Source organism: Nerophis lumbriciformis, linkage group LG24 (genome assembly GCF_033978685.3).
Source record: "Nerophis lumbriciformis linkage group LG24, RoL_Nlum_v2.1, whole genome shotgun sequence".
NCBI classification, from domain to species: Eukaryota; Metazoa; Chordata; class Actinopteri; order Syngnathiformes; family Syngnathidae; genus Nerophis; species Nerophis lumbriciformis.
The window spans coordinates 41,170,001-41,190,567 of record NC_084571.2 but is presented as its reverse complement, the minus strand read 5'-3'; the positions used below and the strand labels follow the sequence as shown (position 1 = coordinate 41,190,567).

The following is a 20,567-nucleotide window of genomic DNA, read 5'->3' as shown; positions in this document are numbered from 1 at the left end:
TGAATTTAATGACTTTAGACTCGACTTGACAAAATGTAAAAAGACTTGCAACTCGACTTAGACTTTAACATCAATGACTTGTGACTTCACTTGGACTTGAGCCTTTTGAATTGACATGACTTGACATGACTTGCTACTTTCCCCAAAACCCAAAGATGAAAAAGTTATTCGGGAGCGCTCCGTATTTTTCATTGTGTACTTGTCTATCAGCGTTGCGTGTGTCAGCTGGTGTGCTCTCAGTACAACAGCCAATCAAATTACATCTACTTTGTTTTCATCACACAGCATTCATCCAATCAAATTGCAGGACAACCAACGAAGAAGTCCAAACCACACGCCAGTGAACAAAAAATGATACCTAAAATAATTTTGTTTGGGTATAAAAATTACGAGGTGGTCAACACAAAACGGTTTGCAGTATGCAACACATGCGGTTCGAAAATGACTGATGGAGAGGCAACAACTTCCAACTTCGTCCGGCATTTGAAGTTGCACAAAGAAGGGTAAGTTTTGAATGTAAGATAACGTTTATTGGCTAAGTAACGTGACTTTTATTTGCTGTGTAGTTAAATCAGTGAGGCTGTAAACTCACTGCTAACGTTATAACGTTATTGCAAACACGGGAATCTGTTGCAGTTCACTACCTTATTCATACTTTTTGTTCAGTGATTTTTTTTTAAGCAGGGTTACGTTAGTCAATATATCACACGTAACGTTAGACGGCGGTCAGCAGCACCGCGTATTTTAGCCACCTAAAAAAAGACAAAAATAGTAAAATAAAGGTCAGTTAAAATGTATACTATATTATGAATATGTGTACCGTTTTAGCTAGCTTTCTGACATACTGTTGGTTGTTTACCTCAGTGGTCCCCAACCACCGGGCCACGGCCCGGTACTGGTCCGTGGATCGATTGGTATCGGGCCGCACAAGAAAATAATTTTTTTCTTTTTCTTTTTTTAATTAAATCAACATAAAAAACACAAGATACACTTACAAGTAGTGCACCAACCCAAAAAAACTCTCTCCCCCCTTATGTTCTGGGCATTGAACATGAAGACTCTTCCTTCACTGTTCCGAGTGGCCATGAGAGTCTTGGCAGTGCCTGCCTCCAGTGCTCCAGTGGAGCGAGTTTTCAGCCATGGTGGCATCATACTACGCCCCCATCGTGCACAAATGACTGACAGACTCTTGGCTAATTTGGTCTTTTGCAAATGCAATGCAGCATAGGGCCCTGACATATAAAAAGTACAACTTTTTTGTTATGTTCACGTATATGTCATGTTTTTTCAATGTTAACACTTTTGTACAAATAAGTACATTTGCACTTTATTTTTCAATGTGTTTGTTCTGTAAAGGAATGAGTTCATGTTTAAAATGACTGGTTAATAGTGCTATTATAAAGTGCAATGTCAGCACAATTTTCTTTCCTGCAATTTAAAATGCACTTGTTTTAATAAATAAATACAGCGTTTGAAAAGCATACACAATCTGTGTTAATATATTAGTCTGTGGTTAAAAGGACTTGAAAGGACTCGAAACTCAAAATGCAGGACTTAGGACTTGACTTGAGACTTTCCAGTCTTGACTTTGGACTTGACTCGGGGCTTGCCTGTCTTGACTCGGGACTTGACTCGGACTTGAGGGCAAAGACTTACTTGTGACTTGCAAAACAATGACTTGGTCCCACCTCTGACTAAAACCCTTTTCAACATGATTCTGACAACTCAGTAGGCTAAATAACTTTAAACTTTAATACATGCTCGGATAGGCCAGTATCAGTCAGTATCGGTATCGGTCAGTATCGGTATCGGATCGGAAATGCAAAAACAATATCGGATCGGAAGTGCAAAAACCTGGATCGGGACATCCCTAAAATAAACATGTGAATACCAAAGCATTTGTCCACAATTTTCTGAGAGAAGTGCTGCCTTATCTGACACAAATGCAGGGGTGCCAATATAGCACACATTTTGGCTCCCAAAAGCAAACTTTACCACACGTTTTGGCTCCCAAGAGGACACTTTAGCACACGTTTTGGCTTCTAAGGCACTTAGCATCATAATAGGGGTCATTAGCAAGCGATTTGGCTCCCAAGAGGGCATGTTAGCACACGTTTTGGCTTCAAAGAGGACATTTTAGAACATGTTTTGGCTCCCAAAGAGGACACTTTACCACACACTTTTTAAAATTGTGCCACTGTGAGGTGGGGAGTGAGGATGGTATTGTACTGAAAGATGTTTTGATGAGCAATTCACATACCTGCCAACTTTTGAAATCAGAAAAACCTAGTAGCCAGGGTCCAGGGGCCGCAGGCCCCGGTAGGTCCAGGACAAAGTCCTGGTGGGGGGTTCAGGCTTCGCCCACCGACGCAAAATGATTATTAGCATTTAGACAGGTTAAAATGTTGCTAAAACCATCACTTTTCTATCAGTCACAGTGACTTTTCAAAACAAAAATATTACAGCAAAAATCATATGGGTTGATTGACATGTTTATTCTGTAAGCTAACTTCAATAGTTTGAAATTATTTTGACAGTTAATGCCAGTTATCCTGTCAACCTTTCACAAGACTTCAATTTGTTAATTGAAAGTATAAACACTTTTTACAGTAAACAAATGGTAAAACAGTACTAAACAATTCCATTAAAAAAAAAATTGGTGTCATTATTAACTTTTTGTCCAAGCTTGTATAATCTACTGCCTTGTTCAATTGTAAAAAATATTCTGTGCCTAAAATTCACATTTCTATCACAATTATCATACTGTAAACATGGTAAGCTAACTTCATTAAAATTAATAGTCCTGTCAATAGCATGGAATTACAATTCAAATGTAGTTTTTTTGTAAGCCTTTCAAAATAATTCAAAATATGAAAAATGAATGAAAATGAATTGAAGCCATCAGACACTTGAAAAGTGGCACATCACATCTCTAATGTAATCATTTGAACTTTGCAAAAATATTAAGGACATACTTCTGTATTTTGGTAGTTATGCTGTCAACATTTAACAAGATTTCTTCAACTTGCACTTGAAAGCATAAATAGTATAAACACTTTTAACAGTATAACAGTACTAAACAATTCCAATAGATAACATTGGTGTCATTACCTTTTTGTGGCTAAAATCCAAATTTATTCTATCAGATTGATCATACTGCAAAAATGATATGGTAACTTTATGATAAGTTTACTTGAAGTGGCATAAAACACTGAAAGTGATTGTTCCTATAACCCCTTTGTTTCAAATGTTTGTTCCACTTGTGGCAGTCGGGCACCAGCATACCGTCTTTGACAACTTGAAGTGGCATAAAACACTGAAAGTGATTGTTCCTATAACCCCTTTGTTTTAAATGTTTTATGCCACTTCAAGTTGTCAAAGACGTGCTGTGAAATACAGCCGACAGGATTGCGCACCAAACACGAAGCAAGGCCAAAGCGCATGCATGGTGCAGGAGAACAAAGGACTTCTTTCATTTAAGGTTTGTGATAAACCATCAAACTCATTCGTTAAAAGGACTCTATAGTAATATAAAGTGAGTTTTTCTGGACATTATCATGCAAGAAAAGTTTATTTTTGGGACCGCGATCACCGCGTAATGATTTTTAAAAGGTTGCATTACAAACATTTAACTGTCCCATGTGATCAGCCAGTGCGATTGGAAGTCCATGCTCAATTATTGCCTCCGTAAATAAAACTTCGGCATTTATCACATCCAAAGAATCTGTTTGGGCGACGAAAAACGTTGAAAGTTTTCCACTTGTATCGCTAGCAACGGCATTAGACTTGTGTTTTTTTGTCCCAACGTGGTCTTTTACATCGCTAATTCCTCCGTGTCCGATCGAAAAATCTTGGTGCAATTCGCGTAGTTTTCACCCTTTTTTTTTTTTAATTAATGAAAAACCGTATTTTTTATCACTGCAACCGTAACCCGGAATAGGTTGATGAAAACCGTACTAATTACGGGAAAACCGGAGTAGTTGGCAGGTATGAATTCACACCAGAGCAGTGCATCAATTCTTCTAAAAAGCTTATCTTCTGTCGGTGTACTTAATAGATCTCAACTTTTTTTGTCCCATACAGACAGACGCCTGTGACATTACTGTTACCAGAAGTAAAACTGCAGTTATTAACAGCCATTAAATCTTGTCCCAATACTTTAGTGCACACCGTGACAACAATAGTGTTCAGGAACACACAGCACATGAAAAGAGAGTGGTTATTATTAGAAGAGCATTGTTATTGAACAGGAAACAGCGTCACACAAAGTCACGTCGACAATGCTCCTTTAAGTGTGAATGAAGACATTTTAAGACAAAATAGCCAAATATGACACTTGAATTTGGAAAAGGTACTGTATATCCCGCCCACACTAAAAAGTGACAGTAGTAGTTGATGTGTCATGCACCACAATCCTCTTGTAACACTTCTCTTAGCTTCCACAAAGCTCGGTAATGTTTACAAAACACACAATCTCCTTTCAAATAGAGGTCACATCACTTTATATAAAAAACACTAGCCATTAATAACAATAATAATTAAAAAAAAAATTAACTCAGCACAAGCATTGGCATAAACTGCATCTCCATCCATGACAGCCACGCCAACAAAAAAGTGACTTTTTTTATATATATACTGTATGTATAACACTGTCTTTCAAAGTAACACTGCAGTCATTACAGCGTGGAATGTGCGGACAAAAACACCAGTGATGTTCTTTTTTTTTTTAGCGAGCTACACTTACTACCACCTTTTTTGACACCCCACTTGTTTTTCTTTAGAAAGAAAAGACAGCAAAAAAAACAACTGCATTGTAAGAATGAATATAAAAAAATGGAACTGCACATGCATTGTAAAAACATTGAGTGGAGGGTCAAGACAGCACGACACTGCAGTAGTTGTCGGGGGGAAGGCAGTGTTACATCTATGCAACTTTGGGTTAGCATCCCATAATTATAACAACATGCAGGGGAGGCTCGGGCTTGCAGTTGAACCACGGGAAGACGAGATAAAAAAAAAAAAGCAGCTTGCTTTCCGGCACTGAGAGAAAATATTAGTCAGTGAAGTCTTAAACAGCAGAAGTACACAGTATATAGAATCTAAATAAACCCTTCTGTGCAGCAAGTAGTGGACACACGCACAGCTTTGTTGGCCTCCATTAATCCTCCGCTCACACCCGTCCCACCTTTGCATCGCCGATGGCACCCCACACGTCGAACACAAACTCGTCCGGGAAGGCGAAGTCTCCGAGGGTCTCGTCTAATGCTTCGGCAAACTCATCGGGGTTCTTTTTGTCCTTGCCCAGCTCCACCATGGTGGCCGCTGATGGGGCACATGAGAAACCCGTCAATTCAACACTAAATAAGTCAATTCGACACTAAATAAGTCCAACACAGACACATTGTCATGCAAGTGCAAAAAGAAAAATGGTTACGTGTCTGGTAGAAAAAAGATTGAACGCATCAGTCAAGAAGAAATGCAAACAAACAATGGCAGAGAACAAGCATCTCCTGCATTTACTTGGGGGAATGTTAAAGTATCGGTATCAGCATTGGTACAACCAATACTGCCCTTGCAACTTGGATTGATAGCCAAGTTTGTAGTACGGCCTAAAGCTAATATCAAGCATACAAACAAAGGGCTTAGCACATTTTAACAGAAGTGTAGCTAGAACCATGTTACAACAGAAAGGAACAGTAAATTAGCAAGTACCGTATTTTCCGCACTATTAGCCGCACCTAAACACCACAAATTTACTCAAAAGCTGACAGTGCGGCTTATAACCCGGTGCGCTTTATATATGGATTAATATTAAGATTCATTTTCATAAAGTTTCGGTCTCGCAACTACGGTAAACAGCCGCCATCTTTTTTCCCCGTAGAAGAGGAAGTGCTTCTTCTTCTACGCAAGCAACCGCCAAGGTAAGCACCCGCCCCCATAGAAGAGGAAGCGCTTCTTCTTCTACTGTAAGCAACCACCCGCCCGCGTAGAAGAAGAAGAAGCGCGCGGATATTACGTTTCATTTCCTTTGTGTGTTTACATCTGTAAAGACCACAAAATGGCTCCTACTAAGCGACAGGTTTCCAAGACGCAATCTCTCCATCCGCACACGGACTACTATTTCACAGCAACTGCCTAAAGACTTTCAAGAAAAGCTGGCTACTTTCCGTGCATATTGTAAAAACAAGATAGCTGAAAAAAAGATCCGGCCAGAGAACATTATCAACATGGACGAGGTTCCACTGACTTTTGATATTCCTGTGAACCGCACTGTGGATACAACGGGAGCGCGTACGGTGAATATTCGCACCACAGGGAATGAGAAGTCATCCTTCACTGTGGTTCTAGCTTGCCATGCTAATGGCCAGAAACTTCCACCCATGGTGATATTCAAAAGGAAGACCTTGCCAAAAGAGACCTTTCCAGCCGGCGTCATCATAAAAGCTAACTCGAAGGGATGGATGGATGAAGAAAAGATGAGCGAGTGGTTAAGGGAAGTTTACGCGAAGAGGCCGGGTGTCTTTTTTCACGCAGCTCCGTCCATGTTGATATACGACTCCATGCGCGCCCACATCACGCTGGTTTTTAATATATTATTAAAGTTTGACTGACCTATCTGACTGTTTTTTTGACATTCCTTTAGCACAGTTAGATGCGACTTATAACACGGGGCGGCTTATAGGTGGACAAAGTTTTGAAATATGCCGTTCATTGAAGGCGCGGCTTATAACCCAGGGCGCCTTATGGTGCGGAAAATACGGTAGATTAAAAGTAGTTTTGAGAACATTTTACAACTTGTAATTCAGTGTTTTTCAACCTTTTTTGAGCCAAGGCACATTTTTTGCATTGAAAAAATGCGGAGGCACACCACCAGCAGAAATCATTAAAAAAATTAAACTCAGTTGACAGTAAAAAGTCGTCGTTGGATATGACTTTAAAGCATAACCAAGCATGCATCCCTATAGCTCTTGTCTCAAAGTAGGTGTACTGTCACATCACACCCTGACTTATTTGGACTTTTTTGCTGTCTTCCTGTGTGTAGTGTTTTACTTCTTGTCTTGCGCTCCTATTTTGGTGGCTTTTTCTCATTTTGTGGTATTTTCCTGTAGCAGTTTCATGTCTTCCTTTGAGCGATATTTCCCGCATCTACTGTGTTTTAGCAATCAAGACTATTTCAGTTGTTGTGGGGACATTGTTGATTGTCATGTCATGTTCGGATGTACTTTGTGGACGCCGTCTTTGCTCCACAGTAAGTCTTTGCGGTCGTCCAGCATTCTGTTTTTGTTTACTTTGTAGCCAGTTCAGTTTTAGTTTCGTTCTGCATAGCCTTCCCTAAGCTTCAATGCCTTTTCTTAGCGGCACTCACCTTTTGTTTATTTTTGGTTTAAGCATTAGACACCTTTTTACCTGCACGCTGCCTCCCGCTGTTTCCGACATCTACAAATCAATTAGCTACCGGCTGCCACCTACTGATATGGAAGAGTATTACAGGGTTACTCTGCCGAGCTCTAGACAGCACCGACACTCAACAACAACACATCATTTGCAGACTATAATTACTGCTTTGCAAAAAATAGTTTTAACCCAAATAGGTGAACTTAGATAATCTCCCAGGGCACACCAGACTATATCTCACGGCACAGTGGTTGAAAAACACTGCTGTAATTAATCACGCAATGTTTTACCGCATATGACAGCAGCTAAATTAGGAGCCTTGCAACCCATTTTTAAAAAATGGTTCTATTATCGTTTACATGCCAAGTAATATATTGTCATATAAACATTGCATTGCACATCTCCAGTTAGCATGTTTAAATGTTTATTTCTAGCAATATAATAAGGATGCACATTGAGAGCAGCAAGGACAAAGTGGAGACTATAACATACCTGCCAACTTTTGAAATCAGAAAAACCTAGTAGCCAGGGTCCAATGGCCGCAGGCCCCGGTAGGTCCAGGACAAAGTCCTGGTGGGGGGTTCCTTCGCCCCCCGACGCAAAATGATTATTAGCATTCAGACAGGTTAAAATGTTGCTAAAACCATCACTTTTCTATCAGTCACAGTGACTTTTCAAAACAAAAATATTACAGCAAAAATCATATGGGTTGATTGACATGTTTATTCTGTAAGCTAACTTCAATAGTTTGAAATTATTTTGACAGTTAATGCCAGTTATCCTGTCAACCTTTCACAAGACTTCAATTTGTTCATTGAAAGTATAAACACTTTTTACAGTAAACAAATGGTAAAACAGTACTAAACAATTCCATTAAAAAAAAAAATTGGTGTCATTATTAACTTTCTGTCCAAGCTTGTATAATCTACTGCCTTGTTCAATTGTAAAAAAATATTCTATGCCTAAAATTCACATTTCTATCACAATTATCATACTGTAAACATGGTAAGCTAACTTCATTAAAATTAATAGTCCTGTCAATAGCATGGAATTACAATTCAAATGTAGTTTTTTTGTAAGCCTTTCAAAATAATTCAAAATATGACAAATTAATGAAAATTAATTTAAGCCATCAGACACTTGAAAAGTGGCACATCACATCTCTAATGTAATCATTTGAACTTTTCAACAGAAATAGCACTGCAAAAATATTAAGGACATACTTCTGTATTTTGGTAGTTATGCTGTCAACATTTAACAAGATTTCTTCAACTTGGACTTGAAAGCATAAATAGTATAAACACTTTTAACAGTACTAAACAATTCCAATAGATAACATTGGTGTCATTACCTTTTTGTTTGCTCAATTATTGCCTCCGTAAATAAAACTTCGGCATTTATCACATCCAAAGAATCTGTTTGGGTGACGAAAAACGTTGAAAGTTTTCCACTTGTATCGCTAGCAACGGCATTAGACTTGTGTTTTTTTGTCCCAACGTGGTCTTTTACATCGCTAATTCCTCCGTGTCCGATCGAAAAATCTTGTCTGCACAAGGTGCAATTCGCCTAGTTTTCACCCTTTTTGGAACGGATAATTATTCCCGGATAGGCTTTTGAATATTCTTCACGGAATGACTGCAGTTTTCTTTTCGGTTTAAGACTCGTTTGCGATTTTTCTCCGGCTGATTCCATGATCGTTCGCTCGTTTGGAAACAATGGCAACAGGTGCCTCGTGCTTGGCAGCGGTGCTATAAATAGCCTCGCGCATGGCATTCGGAATGGCTCGATAGGAAGTTACGGGGAGCAGTGTCGATTGTCATTGTTGTTACGCGATTTCGTGAATAAAACTTTTAAAAAAATATTTTTTTTAAATTAATGAAAAACCGTATTTTTTATCACTGCAACCGTAACCCGGAATAGGTTGATGAAAACCGTACTAATTACGGGAAAACCGGAGGAGTAGTTGGCAGGTATGCTATAAGTGTGAGTACCGTATTTTCCGCACCATAAGCCGCCCTGGGTTATAAGCCGCGCCTTCAATGAACGGCATATTTCAAAACTTTGTCCACCTATAAGCCGCCCCGTGTTGTAAGCCGCATCTAACTGCGCTAAAGGAATGTCAAAAAAACAGTCAGATAGGTCAGTCAAACTTTAATAATATATTAAAAACCAGCGTGATGTGGGCGCGCATGGAGTCGTATATCAACATGGACGGAGCTGCGTGAAAAAAGTCACCCGGCCTCTTCGCGTAAACTTCCCTAAACCACTCGCTCATCTTTTCTTCATCCATCCATCCATCCCTTCGAGTTAGCTTTTATGATGACGCCGGCTGGAAAGGTCTCTTTTGGCAAGGTCTTCCTTTTGAATATCACCATGGGTGGAAGTTTCTGGCCATTAGCATGGCAAGCTAGAACCACAGTGAAGGATGACTTCTCATTCCCTGTGGTGCGAATATTCACCGTACGTGCTCCCGTTGTATCCACAGTGCGGTTCACAGGAATATCAAAAGTCAGTGGAACCTCGTCCATGTTGATAATGTTCTCTGGCCGGATCTTTTTTTCAGCTATCTTGTTTTTACAATATGCACGGAAAGTAGCCAGCTTTTCTTGAAAGTCTTTAGGCAGTTGCTGTGAAATAGTAGTCCGTGTGCGGATGGAGAGATTGCGTCTTTTCATGAACCGGATCCCTGTCGCTTAGTAGGAGCCATTTTGTGGTCTTTACAGATGTAAACACACAAAGGAAATGAAACGTAATATCTGCGCGCTTCTTCTTCTTCTACGGGGGCGGGTGGTTGCTTACAGTAGAAGAAGAAGCGCTTCCTCTTCTATGGGGGCGGGTGCTTACCTTGGCGGTTGCTTGCCGTAGAAGAAGAAGCGCTTCCGCTTCTACGGGGAAAAAAGATGGCGGCTGTTTACCGTAGTTGCGAGACCGAAACTTTATGAAAATGAATCTTAATATTAATCCATATATAAAGCGCACCGGGTTATAAGCCGCACTGTCAGCTTTTGAGTAAATTTGTGGTTTTTAGGTGCGGCTAATAGTGCGGAAAATACGGTAAATACTGCAGCATCCACAGCAAAGAACAGGGGAAGATTGTGTGATCATTTTTCCATTTTAGTCGGCACAAGAAAGGAAACTATTTCCTAGAGCACCAGTTCAAGTAACATACCCAGCTCGCTGTCCCTGATGCCCATGTAGCTCTCCAGCAGGTCGTCCACCTTCTCAATGGCTTTCTCCTCAAAGGCAGAGGGCTGACGGTGGAAAGACAACACAATACAGGCTTCATATACAATCACTGAAATAGGCGTTGCATGTTTTCCGTGAGCCCGCACAAACTCACCAATTCCTCTACAGTTGCGGGACCCTTGGAGCGCAGCCGCAAAGTCCCCCTGCCGGTGCCTAGCTGGACCCCTGATGATGACCTGGACCCTCCGGACCGCTGGCTAATCATATCTGCACACAGATGTCAAAACTCCTTTATTGACATTTCACATATAACAGCTATTGCATGACTTATTAACTCCTACCGAAGGCTTTGAGAGGTTCCGTTAGCTTGATGGTGAAGTCCTTTCCCTTGGGCAACTCTTTCAGCATCTTGGCCACCTCGTAGTGCCGGCAGCCAATCAGGCGATGGCCGTTGATGGACTCGATCATGTCGCCCACATTGATGACCTGAATCTGGTGAATGATGCTCCCCTCGCGGATCCGCTAGAAGAAGAACCCCAAACATGATTTTTTAAGTACAAAACATGACAATTTACCACATTGCAGTCAAGTCATTTCATTTCGACGGTAACCTCTAGACATAACATTAGGTACACCGGCCCAAGCTAATTCTGGACCAAATGTATTTAAAACCATTGTTAGAATAATTATGTATAAATTATCACACAACTCTTATGCTTAAAGCCCGTTGCTATAGTTATTATCAATTGTGCTGAAGTTGTACGGTTCTATCTGCGCAAAGGGACAACTTGCAATCTTGGATTGCGAGTCGGTTCGTAACAGTGTTTGTGTCCAGATCCGGCATGCTGACTGCCAAGGGCGAACATCGAGTACCGTGACACAGACAAAGCAGAGACAGGGCGATATCATGCGTGTCAGCACATTTCCATTTCATGAATAATCATATATTGTGTCTAACTGGGGCTGCTGAAATTACCCCCCTTCCTTCAGAAGCAGCCTCAGTGATGTAACCAGGGACCTCCCAAATAAATAGAGGAGCACTTGGGCTGTACCTTAAGAGTGTAGGTTGGATCTGTAACTAAGAGTACAGCCCAATACGTCTCTCCTCTTTGAGCCAAATCTGTCTCTGCATGATTCCTTGCTTCTTGTCTGTTTAATAGATGTCATCAGTGTTTGAACCTGACACAAATACTGCCTCAATTTGCACTGGGACAACTTTACCGCGAAGGGCTGTCAAACGAAAAACTTGATGGTAAACACTAAGGTGAGTGTAAAGTCAACCTTTTTAACATCATCCTGTGCCATGTCTCCAGTAAATGACTTGTTTGTGAGTCCATGGAAACGTCACTTTTATCTCCTGCTGGATCGACATCGTCCGAGGATAGAGACAGGCTAGCTGTTAGCTTCAAGCTAACCAGCACCCGACCAGACTCCTCCACCCCAAAAACATACTTTGCAGGTCAACAAATATGTGCCTTTTGAAGTGTTAATGTGCGAGGAGTGTTTAAAAGGAGTCTCTGACGTCATCACCGTCATTGTTTACTGAAGCAGAGATGCTGACTGTGCGTTATGATAAACGCTCTGCTTTTTAATCCATAGATTTATCAGATTACATTTTTTATTATCATAGCATAGGTTGGGGGTAGGGAATAGCGGGGGGTGTGTACTGTAGCGTCCCGGACGAGTTAGTGCTGCAAGGGGTTCTGGGTATTTGTTCTGTTGTGTTTATGTTGTGTTACGGTGCGGATGTTCTCCCGAAATGTGTTTGTCATTCTTGTTTGGTGTGGGTTCACAGTGTGGCGCATATTTGTAACAGTGTTAAAGTTGTTTATACGGCCACCCTCTGTGTGACCTGTATGGCTGTTGACCAAGTATGAATTGCATTCACTTCTGTGTGTGTCAAGCCGTAGATATTATGTGACTGGGCCGGCATGCAAAGGCAGTGCCTTTAAGGTTTATTGGCGCTCTCTACTTCTCCCTACGTCCGTGTACACAGCCGCGTTTTAAAAAGTCAAACATTTTACTTTTTGAAACAGATATCGATCATTTTGAAACCGATACCGATCATTTCTGTTATTACATTTTAAAGCATTTATCGGCCGATATTATCGGACATCTCTACTTTTAATGCTTTTAAACCCTGTCCCCTGGAATAATCAGCAAGTGCCGAAGTGCGAGGAGTCGGCAACCGAGCTTGACGTCCAGAGGTGGGTAGTAACGCGCTACATTTACATCTACTTGAGTAACTTTTGGGATAAATTGTACTTCTAAGAGTAGTTTTAATGCAACATACTTTTACTTTTACTTGAGTATATTTATAGAGAAGAAACGCTACTTTTACTCCGCTACTTTTATCTACATTCAGCTCGCTACTGATTTTTATCGATCTGTTAATGCACGCTTTGTTTGTTTTGGTCTGTCAGACAGACCTTCATAGTGCCTGCGTTTCAACAAATACAGTCACTGGTGACGTTCACTCCGTTCCACCAATCAGATGCAGTCACTGGTGACGTTGGACCAATCAAACAGAGCCAGGCGGTCACATGACCTGACTTAAACAAGTTGAAAAACTTATTGGGGTGTTACCATTTAGTGGTCAATTGTACGGAATATAAACTGTACTGTGCAATCTACTAATAAAAGTTTCAATTAATCAACCAAAAGTGTGAAGGAAAAAAGACCATTTTATATTTCAACCGTACATCCCGTCAAAAGCCTAAAGACTGACTGCACAGTTCCTGTCTTCACAATAAAAGTGCCGCTCCATCGCGCCTGCGCTTTCAAAACAAGAGTCTCCGAAAGCCAGCGCAAACAAGCTAGCAAGCTACGGAGTTTGCCGCCAATGTATTTCTTGTAAAGTGTATAAAAACAAATATGGAAGCTGGACAAATAAGATGCCAAAAACCAACCACTTTCATGTGGTATTAGACAGAAAGGAGGAACTTTTTTTCTCCTCCATTTGAAAACGTGGACGTTATCATCACTACTATCTGATTACAATCAATGCAAGTCATCAGAATCAGGTAATACACCAACTTATATTCTTGTCTTCATGAAAGAAAGGAATCTATATGTGTTAAACATGCATGTATATTCATTAAAACACCTTTAACATGTAAACAAAAACGGCAAAATAAATAAATATAAATGATATACTGTATATATATATATATATGTGTATATATATATATATATATATATATACATATATATATATATATATGTATATGTATATATATAAATGTGTGTATATATATATATATATATATATATATATATATATACGTGTGTATATATATATATATGTGTGTATGTTTATGTATATATATATATTAGAGATGCGCGGTTTGCGGGCACAACCGCGGAGTCCGTGGATTATCCGCGGATCGGGCGGATGAAATTTTAAAAAATTAGATTTTATCCGCGGGTCGGGTCGGGTCGGGTCGGGTCGGGCGGTTGAAAGAAATTAGATTTTAAATAGATTCAGGCGGGTGGCAGTTAAACCAATTCGGAAATATATATACATAGTTAAATGTTGTTACCCACATACGAAAAACGAGCAGGCACCTGCAGCATATGCCACAACAGAAGAAAAAAAAAAAAAAAGAGATGGACACTTTTACGGAGCGGAGAAGGCCCCCGACGCCTCGCCGGGGTCCGGGACAGAGGCTCCTTCCCCCGAGAGGGCCCCACCGGGAGCCGTAGCTGAGGCGATCCGCGAGAAGGGCCCGACGCACGTCCAGGGTCACCACCGCGCCCACCGCACCGACACCCTGCCTCGTCCGCCTTCGCCGCGGCCGGCGTCACGCGCAGCAGGTAAGCAGCTTACCTGCCCGCCACCCCCGTGGCCGGGGGCTCGTAACAGGGGTCACTCCGCGCGCTCCGCCCGCGCAGCTTACCTGCCCGCCACCCCTGTTGCCGGGGGCGCGTAACAGGGGTCACTCCGCGCGCAGTGCGCTCACGAAAGGGGTGGGGCTCACCCTGGTTGATATAGACAGCAGCTAGGACGGTGGCCATGGAAGTCGGAACCCGCTAAGGAGTGTGTAACAACCCACCTGCCGAATCAACTAGCCCTGAAAATGGATGGCGCTGGAGCGTCGGGCTCATATGCGGCCGTCGCCGGCAGCGAGACGCGCTTGGAGGCGCGCTCAGCGCGGCTCCCATATGATTGCGCACTGGTGTGCGTCTGGGTCGTGACAGTGTGGCACGCGAATGTCTGCACTGCATTGGATCAGTCTCCTTTCTTTAACAGGCAAAAGCTTTATAACCTTTATAGTCTATATTAGATATATAACAACGGGCGGGTGCGGGCGGATGCGGTTCTGATCAAATGTTACATCGGGTGGATGGCGGATGGTTGACGACTTTCTGATGCGGTTGCGGATGAAATAATTGCCTATCCGCGCATCTCTAGTGTGTATGTATATATATATATATATATATATATATATATATATATATATATATGATATGTGTGTGTATGTTACTCATCAGTTACTCAGTACTTGAGTAGTTTTTTCACAACATACTTTTTACTTTTACTCAAGTAAATATTTGGGTGACTACTCCTTACTTTTACTTGAGTAATAAATCTCTAAAGTAACAGTACTCTTACTTGAGTACAATTTCTGGCTACTCTACCCACCTCTGTTGACGTCACGCACAACCAAGGCACCGTAACATAGCACCGCTGGACCAGCGGGATTCGGTCGGCACTAAAAAAAGTGCCAGATTTGGTACCCATCCCTCAGTGTAACCCACCTTAATGAAAGCATAGCCAGCTCCGTTGTCTGTGATGGTTAAGCCGAGCGCGTCCTCCCCTTTGAACACTTCAATTTCTTTCCGCTGTCCTTTAATGTGTGCAAAGATAAAGTCCTCTAAGCCAATCTGGCCTCCAAGTAGCTTGTCCATGTCCACCTTGTGCGTGTTCAATGTGCAAAACATCACCTGTGGAGGGGGGGAAGCAAAGTTTACTCTCCCGCAAGCACCCAAATCCATCCAATGGGCTACTCACCTCAGCTGGCGGGATTCCGAAAGCTTCTCCGATCTTGGAGTAGAGCTCCCGTACGTTGCTGAAGCCCTCGATGCGTCCGGTGGGGCTGCCGTGAGCCAGCTGCGTGTGGAAGATGAGACGTGGTCGCATGCCGCTGGGCGGCGGAGGCAGTCCCTCAGAGGCGGCGCCTTCTCCCAGACCGACCACGCCCGCTCCGTCCGCCAAGCCCTCCATCCCAGGAATGTTGAGACCGGCGCGGATGGGCTCCGCTTCTTCATTCTCCACCAAGGGGGACGCCTTCTTCCTTCTACCCAAACCCAGAGGCATAGTAGTCTCACAGGAGGTGGGAGAGGGTGTTGTCCAGAAGGTGTTAGGGGCAGGAGCAGCTACAGGTGTGTTATCGGGTGTCACAGTGAGAGTGAGGTCCTTCAGACGAGCTCAAGAGCCGTCTTACACGGCCAGGTTGTGGAGCTACAAAAGCACACATCAGAGAAGAAGTAGAGAAGTCCAGTGGGGTGCCTTGGGGGGGCGTCAGCTACAACAACACAAGGAGATAGACGGGAATATTTTCACTCTAGTGCATCAAACACAACACAGGCAAGGACGGCATTGGTGTGACAAACAAGCACCCCAAAATTTGGTAACTATTTGGTAACAGTAGAAGAGAAAGTCAAACACAAATACAATTAAAGCTGCAAGCAGCATTGGTCGGGCCCGCGTATTTGGCAGATGCTAGTCCTAAGTGTCCCAATACTTTTGTTCAGTTTTCGTCATAAGTGTCCCAATACTTTTGTCTAATTTTAATCTGAATTGTCCCAATACTTTTGTGTAGTGTACCTACCTTGTCTGCATTGTGTGGGCACGCTGGTGCTTCCTGCTTTTAAGCAGCCATCTTAAAAAAACAGCAGCTTCAGCGCAGCGGCTCTTTGAAGGGTCATAAAATCAAAACCGGAGCCGGTATTAAAACTCTTTCGAAAACTTTTAATGAAAAGGGTTCAATCTCTCTCCTGTGTTAGTTTGAAGGCGAAACGACAAACGCGCTCAGAGGAGTTCGTTTTTGAAGGAAGGTGACCGGTTTTTACAAAAAATGTGTTTTGAAGGGGGAATAGCAAACTTCCTGTTGATTTTTGCTGGGGGTTGTCAATTTATGAAATGTAGGTCTAAGTGAGACCTACATAGAGGTTTTTGTTTCATGTCTCTCCGACCTTCCCAGTGGGAGTTACAGGCAGTATTGTCATTTTTTTCTTCCGAGGAGCAGTTTTTTCTCCGTTTTATTCAAAAATTGCTCTAGAGCGCAATTTTTAAATTTGGGGTTAGGTTTTTTTATTACATCGCACTTTTTGCCAGTCCTGATGTGTGCGTTCAGTTCGGTGAGTTTTGAAGCATGTTAAGAGGGTCAAATTACAGCTCAAAGAGGCAAAAGTGACTGTTTTTAGTACTTTTTTGTCTTGAAGGGGGAATTGCCAACTTCCTGTTGATTTTTGCCCGAGAATATACTATTATGAAATCTAGGTCTAAGTCAGACCTACATAAAGGTTTTTGTTTCATGTCTCTCCGACCTTCCTAGTGGGAGTTACAGGCAGTCTAGTTTTTTTTTCCCGTAGGGGGCGCTAGAGCGCAATTTTGAGTTTTGAGGTTTGGTTTTTTGATAAAAAGTTTTGCCGTATATTACTGATGTGTGTGTAAAATTTGGTGAGTTTTGAAGTATGTTAAAGGGGTCAAATTACAGCGCAAAGTTGCGGAAGAATAATAATAATTAAAGCTGCAAGCAGCGTTGGTCGGGCCCGCGTATTTGGCAGGTGCTAGTCCTAAGTGTCCCAATACTTTTGTCTACTTGTAATCTGAAGTGTCCCAAGACTTTTGTCTAGTGTACCTACCTTGTCTGGATTGTGTGGGCACGTTGGTGCTTCCTGCTTTTAAGCAGCCATCTTAAAAAAACAGCAGCGCAGCAGCATCAGCGCAGCGGGTCTTTGAAGGGTCATAAAATCAAAACCGGAGCAGTTAGAAAAAAAAGCGCTTCTGTCATTGTAATCACAAGGGTTCAATCTCTCTCCTGTGTTAGTTTGAAGGCGAAACGACAAACGCGCTCAGAGGAGATAGTTTTTGAAGGAAGGTGACCGGTTTTTACAAAAAATTTGTTTTGAAGGGGGAATAGCAAACTTCCTGTTGATTTTTGCTGGGGGTTGTCAATTTATGAAATGTAGGTCTAAGTGAGACCTACATAGAGGTTTTTGTTTCATGTCTCTCCGACCTTCCCAGTGGGAGTTACAGTCAGTTTTGTCATTTTTTTCTTCCGAGGAGCAGTTTTTTTTGCGTTTTATTAAAAAATTGCAGTAGAGCGCAATTTTGAGATTTGGGGTTAGGTTTTTTTTATTAGATCGCAATTTTTGCCAGTCCTGATGTGTGCGTTCAGTTCGGTGAGTTTTGAAGCATGTTAAGAGGGTCAAATTACACCTCAAAGAGGCAAAAGTGACTGTTTTTAGTACCTTTTTGTCTTGAAGGGGGAATTGCCAACTTCCTGTTGATTTTAGCCCGAGGATATACATTATGAAAACTAGGTGTAAGTCAGACCTACATAGAGGTTTTTGTTTCATGTCTCTCCGACCTTCCTAGTGGGAGTTACAGGCAGTCTAGTTTTTTTTTTTTTTACCTAGGGGGCGCTAGAGCGCAATTTTGAGTTTTGGGGTTCGTTTTTTTTTTTTAAAAGGTAATTTTTTCGCAGGTCCTGATGTGTGCGTCAAAAATGGTGAGTTTTGAAGCATGTTAAGTGGGTCAAATTACAGTTTAATGTGGCGGCGGAAGAAAAAAGAATAATAATAAAAAACCTTACAAATTCAATAGGTCCTTATGTCCCATTGCATAAGGACTCCCTTTGGGAGTCCTTATGCAATGGGCCATGCGGGCCCTAAAAAGACAGAATAGAAATTGAAAGAGTAAATGAAACCACATTTCTAGGTATAATGATTGATGATAAATTGAACTGGAAATCTCATGTAAAAAATATACAACATAAAGTAGCAAGAAACACGTCAATAATGAATAAAGCAAAACATGTTCTACACCAAAAATCACTTCATATTCTCTACTGCTTACTAGTGTTACATTTCTGAGTTATTGTGCAGAAATATGGGAAATAACTACAAAAGTACACATCATTAATTAACGGTGTTACAAAAAAAATCAGTTATAATAATACATCATGTTGGATATAGACAACATACAAACACTTTACTTATTGAATTAAAAATACTGAAATTCCACCACATAGTGAATTTGCAAACAGCTAAAATTATACACAAAGTAAACTATAACCTGCTAGTCAATAATGTACAACAAGTCTTCTCAACAAAAGAGGAGAAATATAACCTTAGAAAAAAATGTAATTTAAAACATTTGTACGCACGTACAACACTTAAAACCTTCAGTATGTCAGTATGTGGAATTAAATGATGGAATGGATTAAGCAAAGAAATCAAACAATGTACTAATATGATCCACTTCACTTAAAGTGTTTACAAAGTACAAAGAAGAAGATAAACATTCTGAATTTATTTCATCCATCCATTCATTTTCTACACAATCTTATTTATCTCACCACATGGAATATAACTTATTTTTTATTGTGATTACTTATGGAATATATTGTGAATAAATTGAGAACAGGAAGTGAACAAAAGTGTTAGCGACTGCTATGTAAAGGAAAAGGGGTAGGATTAAATAAGCTCTGATTCTTCCTACTCCTTTTCCAACATGTTGAATAGAGAAACTGGAAATTGGGATGTATCATGTTGTATGCATGCATGTGTCATGTTGTATGCATGCATGTATCATGTTGTATGCATGCATGTGTCATGTTGTATGCATGCATGTGTCATGTTGTATGCATGCATGTGTCATGTTGTATGCATGCATGTATCATGTTGTATGCATGCATGTATCATGTTGTATGCGTGCATGTATCATGTTGTATGCGTGCATGTATCATGTTGTATGCATGTATGTGTCATGTTGTATGCATGCATGTGTCATGTGCATGTATCATGTTGCATGCATGCATGTGTCATGTTGTACGCATGCATGTGTCATGTTGTATGCATGTATGTATCATGTTGTATGCATGCGTCATGTTGTATGCATGCATGTATCATGTTGTATGCGTGCATGTGTCATGTTGTATGCATGCATGTATCATGTTGTATGCGTGCATGTGTCATGTTGTACGCATGCATGTGTCATGTTGTATGCGTGCATGTATCATGTTGTATGCATGCATGCATGTATCATGTTGTATGCATGTACACAACATGATACATGCATGTAGCATGTTGTATACATGCATGTGTCATGTTGCATGCATGCATTGTCATGTTGTATGCATGCATGTGTCATGTTGTATGCATGCATCATGTTGTATGTATGCATGTATCATGTTGTATGCATGCATGTATCATGTTGTATGCATGCATGTATCATGTTGTATGCATGCATGTACACAACATGATACATGCATGTGTCATGTTGTATGCATGTATTATGTTGTATGCGTGCATGTATCATGTTGTATGCATGCATGTCATGTTGTATGCGTGCATGTGTCATGTCGTATGCATGTATCATGTTGTATGCATGCATGTGTCATGTGCATGTATCATGTTGTATGCATGCATGTGTCATGTTGTATGCATGCATGTATCATGTTGTATGCATGCATGTGTCATGTTGTATGCATGCATGTATCATGTTGTATGCGTGCATGTGTCATGTTGTATGCATGCATGTATCATGTTGTATGCGTGCATGTGTCATGTTGTACGCATGCATGTGTCATGTTGTATGCGTGCATGTATCATGTTGTATGCATGCATGCATGTATCATGTTGTATGCATGCATGTATGTATCATGTTGTATGCATGTACACAACATGATACATGCATGTAGCATGTTGTATACATGCATGTGTCATGTTGCATGCATGCATTGTCATGTTGTATG

At 41.1% G+C, this 20,567-nt stretch overlaps 1 protein-coding gene across 2 annotated transcripts in view; it reads right to left on the bottom strand.

Moving 5' to 3' along the window:
- Positions 1-783: 783 nt before the first annotated feature.
- gipc1 (GIPC PDZ domain containing family, member 1) overlaps positions 784-20,567 on the bottom strand; it is a 21,584-nt gene continuing 1,800 nt past the window's right edge. The window contains exons 2-7 of one of the 2 annotated variants that reach the window (XM_061982086.2): positions 15,596-16,109; positions 15,343-15,528; positions 10,923-11,103; positions 10,736-10,848; positions 10,565-10,646; positions 784-5,322 (exon numbers count right to left, since the gene is read on the bottom strand). In XM_061982086.2, the coding sequence (XP_061838070.1) occupies positions 5,171-5,322; positions 10,565-10,646; positions 10,736-10,848; positions 10,923-11,103; positions 15,343-15,528; positions 15,596-15,901 (1,020 nt within the window). In that variant the 5' untranslated portion in view covers positions 15,902-16,109 and the 3' untranslated portion in view covers positions 784-5,170. The remainder of the gene's footprint in view (positions 5,323-10,564; positions 10,647-10,735; positions 10,849-10,922; positions 11,104-15,342; positions 15,529-15,595; positions 16,110-20,567) is intronic. The other variant, XM_061982087.2, reaches the window with a different exon arrangement.